Raw genomic sequence first — 11,641 nt, 5'->3', positions numbered from 1 at the left:
TCTCTCTCTCTCTACCACGTCTCTCTCTCTCTCTACCACGTCTCTCTCTCTACCACGTCTCTCTCTCTCTACCACGTCTCTCTCTCTACCACGTCTCTCTCTCTCTACCACGTCTCTCTCTCTCTACCACGTCTCTCTCTCTACCACGTCTCTCTCTCTACCACGTCTCTCTACCACGTCTCTCTCTCTACCACGTCTCTCTCTCTACCACGTCTCTCTCTCTACCACGTCTCTCTCTCTACCACGTCTCTCTTTCTCATGTCTTTCTCTCTACCCTGACACAGTCTCTCTCTTCCCTGACACAGTCTTTCTCTCTACCCTGACACAGTCTTTCTCTCTACCCTGACACAGTCTTTCTCTCTACCCTGACACAGTCTTTCTTTCTTCCCTGACAGTCTCTCTCTCCCCTGACACAGTCTCTCTCTCCCCTGACACAGTCTCTCTCTCCCCTGACACAGTCTCTCTCTCCCCTGACACAGTCTCTCTCTCCCCTGACACAGTCTCTTTCTCCCCTGACACAGTCTCTTTCTTCCCTGACACAGTCTCTCTCTCCCCTGACACAGTCTCTTTCTTCCCTGACACAGTCTTTCTCTCTACCCTGACACAGTCTTTCTCTCTACCCTGACACAGTCTTTCTCTCTACCCTGACACAGTCTTTCTTTCTTCCCTGACACAGTCTTTCTCGCTACCCTGACACAGTCTTTCTTTCTTCCCTGACAGTCTCTCTCTCCCCTGACACAGTCTCTCTCTCCCCTGACACAGTCTCTCTCTCCCCTGACACAGTCTCTTTCTCCCCTGACACAGTCTCTTTCTTCCCTGACACAGTCTCTCTCTCCCCTGACACAGTCTCTTTCTTCCCTGACACAGTCTCTTTCTCCCCTGACAGTCTCTTTCTTCCCTGACACAGTCTCTCTCACCCCTGACACAGTCTCTCTCTCCCCTGACACAGTCTCTCTCTCCCCTGACACAGTCTCTCTCTCCCCTGACACAGTTTCTCTCTCCCCTGACACAGTCTCTCTCTCCCCTGACACAGTCTCTCTCTCCCCTGACACAGTCTCTCTCTCCCCTGACACAGTCTCTCTCTCCCCTGACACAGTCTCTCTCTCCCCTGACACAGTCTCTTTCTTCCCTGACACAGTCTCTCTCTCCCCTGACACAGTCTCTCTCTCCCCTGACACAGTCTCTTTCTTCCCTGACACAGTCTCTCTCTCTTCCCTGACCCAGTCTCTCTCGTCCCTGACCCAGTCTCTCTCGTCCCTGACACAGTCTCTCTCGTCCCTGACACAGTCTCTCTCTCCCCTGACACAGTCTCTCTCTTCTCTGACACAGTCTCTCTCTCTTCCCTGACACAGTCTCTTTCTTCCCTGACACAGTCTCTCTCGTCCCTGACACAGTCTCTCTCTCTACCCTGACACAGTCTCTTTCTTCCCTGACCCAGTCTCTCTCTTCCCTGACCCAGTCTCTCTCTCTTCCCTGACCCAGTCTCTCTCTCTTCCCTCACACAGTCTCTCTCTCTCTTCCCTGACACAGTCTCTCTCTTCCCTGACACAGTCTCTCTCTTCCCTGACACAGTCTCTCTCTTCCCTGACACAGTCTCTCTCTTCCCTGACACAGTCTCTCTCTCTCTCCCCTGAAACAGTCTCTCTCTCTCTTCCCTGACACAGTCTCTCTCTCTTCCCTGACCCAGTCTCTCTCTCTTCCCTGACACAGTCTCTCTCTCTTCCCTGACCCAGTCTCTCTCTCCCCTGACCCAGTCTCTCTCTCTTCCCTGACACAGTCTCTCTCTCTCTTCCCTGACACAGTCTCTCTCTCTTCCCTGACACAGTCTCTCTCTCATCCCTGACACAGTCTCTCTCTCTCTCTTCCCTGACACAGTCTCTCTCTCTCTCTTCCCTGACACAGTCTCTCTCTCTTCCCTGACCCAGTCTCTCTCCCCTGACCCAGTCTCTCTCCCCTGACCCAGTCTCTCTTCCCTGACACAGTCTCTCTGTCTTCCCTGACACAGTCTCTCTGTCTTCCCTGACACAGTCACTCTGTCTTCCCTGACACAGACTCTCTCTCTTCCCTGACACAGCCTCTCTCTCTTCCCTGACACAGTCTCTCTCTCTTCCCTGACACAGCCTCTCTCTCTTCCCTGACACAGCCTCTCTCTCTTCCCTGACACAGCCTCTCTCTCTTCCCTGACACAGTCTCTCTGTCTTCCCTGACACAGCCTCTCTGTCTTCCCTGACACAGCCTCTCTCTCTTCCCTGACACAGTCTCTCTCTCTTCCCTGACACAGTCTCTCTCTCTCTTCCCTGACACAGTCTCTCTCTCTTCCCTGACACAGTCTCTCTCTCTTCCCTGACACAGCCTCTCTCTCTTCCCTGACACAGTCTCTCTCTCTTCCCTGACACAGTCTCTCTCTCTTCCCTGACACAGCCTCTCTCTCTTCCCTGACACAGCCTCTCTCTCTTCCCTGACACAGCCTCTCTCTCTTCCCTGACACAGCCTCTCTCTCTTCCCTGACACAGCCTCTCTCTCTTCCCTGACACAGTCTCTCTCTCTTCCCTGACACAGCCTCTCTCTCTTCCCTGACACAGTCTCTCTCTTTCTCTCTCTCTCTTCCCTGACACAGCCTCTCTCTCTTCCCTGACACAGTGTCTCTCTCTTTCTCTCTCTCTCTCTCTCTCTCTTTCTCTCTCTCTCTCTCTCTCTCTCTTTCTCTCTCTCTCTCTCTCTCTCTCTCTCTCTCTCTCTCTCTCTCTCTCTCTCTCTCTCTCTCTCTTTCTCTCACTAACCTTCTCTCTCTACACCATCTCTCACTGCCCAGTCTCTCTATTCCGTCTCTGTCCACACCATCTCTCTCTATGAGAACTCTCTCTACCACGTCTCTCTCTCTCGACCACATCCCTCTCTCTCCTCCCCCCACCCTCGTCTCCTCCCTCCCTCCTCCCCCCCCCCCACCGCCATCTATCTATTGCCCCTGTCTCTCCCCCCCCCCTCCCTCCCTCTCTCTGCTTCCCCCTCTCTGTGTCTCACCCTATATCTGTTTCGCACTGTCTCCATCACTCTCCCCCCCCCCCCCTTATCTATCTCCCACCTCCCTTTCTGCCCACCTCCCTCCGCTTCCTTCCCCCCACTCGTTATCTCCCACTCCTCTCTCACTCTCCCCTCTTCCCCTTTCTTTCTCTCCCCCTCCCTTCATCTCTAGTTTTATACGAGTGGTTGTTTGAATCGTTGTATACTCCAATAGGCATAGTGGGGCTGGTGGCATCAGGTGAAGGAATCCTTCAGCTCTCTTTCTCTCTCTCGACATATACATCAATTATATTTCCACCTCTCTCGATCAACTTCGTCCTCGAGCGTGCGCGGATCAGGGACCTTTTAGAATGCGACTCCTCCGTACTCTGTGCAGGGCCCATGCCGTTCGTTCACCGCACTTGGGCCTTGCCTGCTCCGCTCTTCTTCCTCTTCATAGTCCTTTCCTCATCTTCATCTTCTTCTTCTCTTATTTCCTCGTCTTTGCCCTGAGTTTCCTCTCCCTCGCTCGCTATCGCTTGCCTTTTCCTCCTGAAGGCCATTTTGTCCTATTCCCGCGTTCCGGGCCGCCCATGCTCCCTCTATGTCTCTGTAAACACGAGGATTCAAACATATCGGCAGTGAAGGAGAATGGCGTGGTGCGTCGAGTGGGAAACGTAGTACGAGGACCCGGGGAATGGTTTTGGGAGATGTTTGTGACTGGGGGAGGGGGTGGGGCCGGAGCAGAGGGAGTGTTTGGGGGAGGGACGTGAGCACGGAGCCTCTGGAGGGGTTGTGGGCTATGGAGGACACGTTATGTGCGCGTCGCGTTACCACCACCTTCGATGTGTAACCGCGGCCGAGTGCAGGGCCCTCAAACGTCCATCGACGCTCTTGCGAAGGGATTCCTTTTATAGACGTCACAAATGTTTGTATATATTTATTTCATTTGTGCTGGGCCGGGATCGCATAGTCTCTGACTCGTTTGGTGCTTGGACGGTGAGGCCCCGCGGGCGCCGACCGACTCTCCGGGGGCGAGCTCCGAGCGATTTTCCCCTTTCGTGGAGCCCTGCGCGCTCATTTGGCGGCGACGGAATTGCTCCATTCGCGTCCATCTTCCTTTACACGACACACACGGCACCACTGAGCACAGCACGTACTCCGATAATTGCACCGCTCTACCGAGCATTGCGAAAATCCGAGGCATTTGTAGACCCGGCCGCGTACTGGCGAGCAATTGTGTTTACCGCCGGGGGATTCGTACCGTCCATCGTACGTCCCCGTCTGTGCGGGTACAGGATGAAAAGTCGGCTTCGTCGGATGCCGAGCCCACATTGCCGAGCTCGTGCTTCTTCTCCTGTGGACGCCTCATGTACATTATAATATGATCGCTTCGATTTGTCGTGTCGAGGAGGAGGACACGGACAGGAATAGCTGCACAATGCGCATATTTAAAGTGGGGAATGCAGGATGTATAGGAAATGCACACTTCCTGCAAATGGCCTGCACTTACAACGTTATACACATACGTTGGGCATGGTTTGTCCTTCTAACCATTTGTATGCTGAATGGAGGAAAGCCTTTTTTATTATTATTTATTTATGACACTCGCTTCATGATACAACTTTAAGGGGAAACCACTGAGCTTCGATGCTCGACTTCAGAAGGATATTTGGCCATTAATCACCAGCTCGCTTGCTTGCTTCTGTTGCCTGGAAGGAGATCGACGATTGTGCTTTGGAATTCCCACCATGAGGATTTTTGGGACGTTTTTGCGTGCGATTTCAGAATGAAATATTCATAACAACACAAGAGCCGGCACGTTGTGTATATATATATATATATATATATATATATATATATATATATATATATATATATATATATATGCATACAACAACAACAACAACAACAACATGCATTTTAAAGGCCATTTTCCCTGCTAGAGCGGGGGCTAGCCTTGCGGTCCCCATGACAATCTTCTCCATTTTGCCCTATTTGGATATATATATACATTTATATGATATATATATACATATATTTGGTATATATATATATATATATATATATATATATATATATATATATATATATATATATATATATATTGTTGCGGATATGGGATTTGCATCCATCCATATCCGCTTGTAAATATTCCCCTATTTCCTCAATACTTCCCAACTCTCCCCAATCCCCCATTCCCTAGTCCCATTTTCTGTAAACAACACTCTGTAGACCCGACCTCCCCCTATTTCCCCCATTAAATGTCGCACCCAGGTTCACCGCATCTCATGTAAGACAACTATAGGACATCTTGCTAGTTATTCTTAGTCTATGTCAGTTAAGGATTCGTTTCTATTAATTCTGACCCTTCGTTGCACCAGAATGTGATTGTATGGCACCGTTAGGAAGTTTAGGACCTCCCAATACCTCCCCGCAGCTCTTCCTCACAGTTCAGCAACAACAACAACAACAACAACGAGCGAAGGGAGTGCGTGTCCTCACTCCGGCTTGGTTGGTAGGGGTGATGGGAGGGCACCAGGCCTTCCCAACGAGCCGCCATCGAACATGTGCTCGACGGGGTTACCAAACAGGGGCTCCCTGTCAGCTCCTCGTCAAGGGCGGAGCCCGGTAACCCCTGCACCCAATGGAAGCGGCGGACCGGCCCCCCCAGTGGGGCGGAACCAACCAGCCGAGGGCGTGTCACTCCCCGCTGAGCATGCGCAGTGAGAGGGAGGTGATGTCAGATGCGCGCTGAGCTTGGAGCAAGCAAGACCACCTCCGAGCGCTGTGAGGCCTCCCTGCATCTTTTGGACTGTGCTTTATCCTGTCCCCGAGCCAAGGTGCACCTTGTGCTATCGACCTACCTGTCCCTTCCTGCCATCAATCCCTGTGTAAGTCTACCTTGTCCGTTTGTCCGTGGTCTGTCTGGGCTAAGATAAGACGGTATTTAAGTGCCCATCTCTTCTGTGTCTTTACCTCACTCTGCCTTGTAATCTACCCCCTTTTCTCCACCACTGTAATTATACCCTCCTCCAGAGGTCTTGAGAACTGTACCCCTTGCGTCGTTTCATCTATCCCAGTCGTCGTGTCCTTTCCATCATTGATTTAGCATAGCGCGATTTGGCCAACGTCTGGGTGAATCGGGTGAGTGTAAGGGAAGAAAAGGGGAGCAACTGTTCGGCCGCGGTAATACCACCGCTCGGTAAATAACATCCTAATCCGCGGTCCGTAACAACTGGTGTCAGGAGTGGGATTAAAGTTCGGTTGAATCTTTCCACCATCCCGTCAGATTGAGGTCTTAAAGGCGTTGTTCTTGTTTTCCGAATTGACAGGAGACTGCACACATCTTTTAGCAATTTGCTCTCAAAATTTCGTCCCTGGTCGGTGTGCAACTCCTGCGGAATCCCATGCCGGCACACAAATCCTTCCACGAAGGCCTGCGCTACCACCCCTGCTTCTTGGTTGGGGAGGGCGTAGGCCTCCGGCCACTTGGTGAAGTAGTCCATCACAACGAGGATGTACTTATTACCTAGGCGGGTGCGGGGTAGTGGGCCTAGGATATCCATGGCCACCCGCTCTAGGGGGGCCCCCACCTGGTGTAATTGAAGGGGGGCCCTCATCCTCCGTGCTGGTCCCTTTTTGGCAGTACAGGCGTCACATCTCCGACACCAGTCCTGTATGTCGCGCCCCATATTCACCCAATAAAACCTCCGGCGTACCTGCGATGTCGTCTTTGTCCTGCCCAAATGGCCGCCGGGGCGGGTACCATGCACCTGTTGCAATATATCGGTCTTAAATTTATTTGGGACTACCACCAGCCAGGAAGTTTTATCAGAGGGAACCTCCACCCACTTGCGATACAAGATGTTATCCTTCAATTCCAGGGTTTTCCACTGAGCCCAATATGCCTTGGTCTGTGCCCCGAGGGGGGTGACCTCTTCCCCATTAGGTCTTTGCCCCAATCTCACCCATTCGTGCACCGGTCCCAGTACGGGGTCCTCCCGCTGGGCCGCGCTCCAAGCCAAAGTTCCGAATTCCTCATCTGCGGTTAGTGGCAAAATTGGCCCTCTCACCCGGGTTGCACGGACAACGAGGATCGGGTCCGAATCGCCCAATTGTTCCCTCTCCTCGTGTCTCGCACAAAATTTGCAGTTTTCCCCCAGACAAGGACGCCGAGAGAGTGCGTCCGCATTACCATGGGCCTTCCCGGCCCTATGGGCCACATCAAAATCGTACTGCTGCAACTTTTCCAACCACCTTGCAATTTGGCCCTCCGGTTCCTTGAACCGTAGGAGCCATTGCAAGGAGGAATGGTCAGTTCTAACCAAAAATTTCCGCCCGTACAAGTACGGGTGGAAATGGTTCATGGCAGCCAGCATAGCCAATAACTCTTTGCGAGTGACACAATAATTTCGCTCGGGCCTACTTAAGGCCTGACTATAGTAACCAATCACTCTCTCCATGCCCTCCTGTGTCTGAGACAAAACTGCGCCCAATCCTTCCTGGCTCGCATCCGTGTCCAGGGAAAATGCCCCGTTGCTAGTGGGGTAAGCTAGAAGGGGTGCGGATGTTAGACACCCCTTCAATTTTTGGAAGGCCTCGTGGCACTCCCGCGTCCAATTAAATCACGTCCCCTTCTCCGTAAGCCAGTGGAGGGGACGGGCCAACTCCGCAAATTTCGCCACAAAGCGCCGGTAGTAGGAGCAGAGTCCTAAAAATCCCCGCACCTCTTTGATGGTACGTGGTGCGGGCCACTCCTCTACCGCTTTAATTTTGTCTGGGTCCGTTTTTACCCCCTCGCAGCCGATCACGTGACCTAGATAGGCCACCTCCTTGGCAAACAAGGTGCACTTACTGGGGCTCAGTTTCAACCCTGCCTGTCTGAGGCACCTAAACACCTGGTCCAAATTAGCTACTGCCTGGGGGAACGTTTTGGCATGTACTAGGACGTCATCCAGGTACACCAGGCATGATTGCCATGGCATGCCGCCTAGTACATGTTCCATCAATCTTTCAAAAGTGGCGGGGGCGTTACACAAACCAAACGGCATCACAGTAAACTGATACAGTCCCTTACCTGTGGAAAATGCCGTTTTCTCCTTCCCTGCCCTATCCATCTCCACCTGCCAATACCCACTCTTGAGGTCCAAAGTTGAGAACCAATTTGAGCCCGCAACGGCATCGAGGGTGTCATCAATCCTTGGCAGGGGATATGAGTCCTTGAGTGTCACGTTGTTTAGCTGGCGATAGTCCACGCAGAACCGCGTGGTCCCATCCTTCTTTTTGACCAGCACAACAGGTGACATCCAAGGACTTCCCGAGGGCTCGATCACGCTTGCGTCGAGCATTTTTTCAACCTGCTCGTCAGCTTCCGCCCTCTTGCTCCAAGGAAGCCGTCGGGCGGCCTGACGAATAGGCCGGGCCTCACCGGTGTGGATCTGATGTTTCACCAGGCCCGTACGTCCAATATCCTCGGTGGACAAGGAGAAGAGGTCCAAATGGGACCCAACCAGTTTGTGTAAGGCCTCCCTCTGGGTACCTCCCAACTCTACGCTACTACGATTTACCATCTCGCAAATGGGATCGGGCCAATTCCTACTTCTTATTGAAGGCTCCCCCTGGGGCCGGCTCGGCTGGACGTTCTCGCCCCTCACTGTCACGACTTCCTCAACTGGTGTGCAGCCAGCTACCCTCGTGCCCCTTACTATAGTGCGTGGTTCTGTACTTATATTTATTACTCGGACGGCCACTACCGGTCCGTCCGTTTTTACAAGGGTGCGGCGCACGATTAAACCCGGTATGGACTGCGCTGCCACCGGTTCGACCAGGCCGCAGGATTCCTGCCATGTTGGGCGAGCTGCCCATCGGGCCGGCACTATCGCCTCGGCCCTTGGAGGAATGGTCACGGCCTCGGAAGCCTCCAGGTCCGCTCTCTCGGCCATGCTCACTCCCCCTAACGGCAGCTCTTCTACTCCCACTTGCAGGATCCCCCGGCACAAGTCGATTTTACAACCGCTGGCAGTCAACAAATCCAACCCTATTAAACATGGGTCGCACACCTCCGCCACCCAAACATCTATCTCCCTCCTTACCGACCCTAACTTGAGGGTCACAGAACCACGCCCTATGATCGGGGCCGTTACCCCGGTAGCAAGTTGCAAACTATAATTTTGCAGGCGCTGGATCTTATCCCAGCCACCTGCGCTCGAATCAAGGACCACAGGGCTGATGATCGTGGCGCTAGCTCCTGTGTCCACTATGGCGTCTACCCACACGCCGGCAATTTTGCATCTGATTGTCAGGCTACCGGTTCCAATTTGGCCACAATAAATGACCTGTCGCGTCAATGAGGGCTCTCCTCCATCCTCTTCTGCCGAACACCGCCCTACGTGCCCGACACCTTCTAGTTTCCCGGGGTCTGGCGGGGGGGTGTCTAGGGTCGGCTAACCCGCTCCCCCCTGGGTGGAGTTGAGGACCTCAACCGCCGTGGATCATCCCGGCGCGTGGCTCGACAGTGCCGCGCCAGGTGACCCAGACGGTTGCAAGTATAGCACCTCACCTGATAAGGTGCTTGTCTCCGGAATTCCAAATTTCCCCCCCTGAAGGTCCGAATTGGATTACCCGCTCGTGGTCCACCGCGGGCCACCTCCGGGGCCGCCTGCCATGGTCCAGGTCCCGCCAGGCGCTGGTCCACCAGCCACCGGACCATGCCCGCCAGGTCAGGACTCACGTCGGGGGCGGGCCCCCTAAGGGGTCCTCCCTCCATCGGGGGTCCCACCTGGCGGACCGCCACTGCGTGACGCTCGCTCCCCCAGGCCAGGGGCCTCGCTGCTTCCCAACGGGCTGCAGCGTCAGCCGCCTGGCTCAGAGTCTGCGGGCGCCACATGGCGAGCTGTTGCCGGAGCTCAATATCCGGGAGGGCCTGGATAAAATGGTCCAGCGCCAGGCTTTCCCGGGAATCCGCTGCCATGTTAGCATGTGCGATCCCCACTGCGCGGCAAATGTCGTGGGCAAGTTCCCCGATGGCTTCCTGGGGCTTGCGTTTTCGCAGCGCGAGCTGAGCTTTAACAAGCTCGCTCTGCTGTTCAATGCCGAATCGATTAATTAGGGCGTCGCGGAGGGCTGGCAGGGTGAGAGCACCCGGTGGTAATGCCGTCAGCACCTCCGCCGCCGTGCCGCGCAATGCGGCCACCAGGTGTACTCCACCTTCGTCCTCACCCCAACCGTTGCCCTTACACACACAGTCAAACTGCGCCAGGTACGCTCGTAGATCACTCTTGCCGTCATACGGCGTGAGTGGGACCTTGTGGGACCACCTCGTATGCGAGTCGTTGCCCGCCTGCCGGACCCCGTGCGTCGCCCCTTGCGGGGTCAGCGCAGGGCCGAACCGGCCGGGCCCCCACAGTACATTACCCCCAAGGGGCTCCCGTGCCTCCCCTGTCCCTCTAAAAACTACCCCTGTTGGTGTCGATGCATGGGTCACGCTTCCGCAACCCGCTACCCATTCCATACCACCACAACCTTGCTCACTCACACCTCGCACCTCTCCCATCACCGGACCCTCTCGCTCGCACCCTCATTCCATACACTCCAGACCAGCCATACACCTCACTCTTGGCCTCTCACGAACATCCGGGTCCATCTCGACCCCCAAGCTTATTAAATCACCTGGCGCATCATACGCACGACCATATTGGTCACCACTTACACCGGGTCCTCTTTCTCTTCGCTTCTCCTCCATCACCTGCGAATCCCTCATCCGGTTAATGAGCACATCATCACGATCTGAACACAGACTTTGGACCAATTCTTTTACTTCCTCTTTTATCTCTTTCTTATCCTCTCTCCGTCGCTTCTTAATTTCGCTCACCCCTTCTTCCACTTCTTCTAATTTCTGCTTCACCTCCTTCATCTCCTCGTGCGCCCCCTTAAGTTCTTCCTCTAACTCCACCTTATTTTTTTCTATGTGCTCCCGCACCTCCCGCTCTTTAACCTCCATCACCTCTACCACCTTGTTCATTTTCCTCGTCAGGTCCTCATGTACCGTCTGACACTCTTTTTTAATTACCCCTACGTCCTTTTTCATCTCCCTCTGTGTTGATTTTAAACCCTCTATTACCGCTGTGTTCTTCTTTACCTGGTCCCCCAACTCCTTTTGTCCCACTGTCAGCTGTTCTACTCCCAGCGTCAACTCCTCTATACCACCTTGCAATTTTACAGTCCCCTTTCTCACCTCCTTCTCCATGCGCTCCTCACAGTGCCTCACCTCCTCGCGCACTCCTCCGACCTCCTCACTCACACCTCTTCTGATCTCCCCTCCCATCACTTGCATCTCCTGCCCAGATGCCACCCTCATCTGCTCCATTTCCTCCCTGTGAGCATCCAATTTAGTTTCTACTCCCATTCTGACCCCCTCTATCTGCTGCCCCATTTGTTTAACTTCCCTTTCCGCTTGGTCCCTCATGTCCCTCAATTTGCCTTCCATACTGTTTTCTAACCCCTCTAACCCCTTTTTTCATCCCTTCCATTTGATTCTCTTGAGCGGCCATTCTGTTTTCTACCCCCGTTAACCCCTCCTGTATTTCCCCTAATCTATTGTCTAATCCCTCAAATTTGTTTCCTAATCCCTCTATTCTAC

The 11,641-nt window shown here is 53.6% G+C and overlaps 1 protein-coding gene across 1 annotated transcript in view; it reads right to left on the bottom strand.

Moving 5' to 3' along the window:
- Window positions 1–11,203, bottom strand: part of LOC144889193 (uncharacterized) — a gene marked incomplete at its 5' end in the record, with an annotated part of 17,362 nt that extends 6,159 nt beyond the window's left edge. The window contains 2 exons of the mRNA XM_078769169.1: window positions 1,504–1,584; window positions 10,889–11,203. Of these exons, the coding sequence (XP_078625295.1) occupies window positions 1,504–1,584; window positions 10,889–11,203 (396 nt within the window). The remainder of the gene's footprint in view (window positions 1–1,503; window positions 1,585–10,888) is intronic.
- Window positions 11,204–11,641: the final 438 nt, after the last annotated feature.

The sequence above is a fragment of the Myxine glutinosa genome, unplaced genomic scaffold, assembly GCF_964187855.1.
Source record: "Myxine glutinosa unplaced genomic scaffold, kmMyxGlut1.1 SCAFFOLD_1596, whole genome shotgun sequence".
Taxonomy (NCBI): Eukaryota; Metazoa; Chordata; class Myxini; order Myxiniformes; family Myxinidae; genus Myxine; species Myxine glutinosa.
The sequence above is the reverse complement of the archived record's forward strand: the minus strand, read 5'-3'. Positions and strand labels throughout refer to the sequence as shown.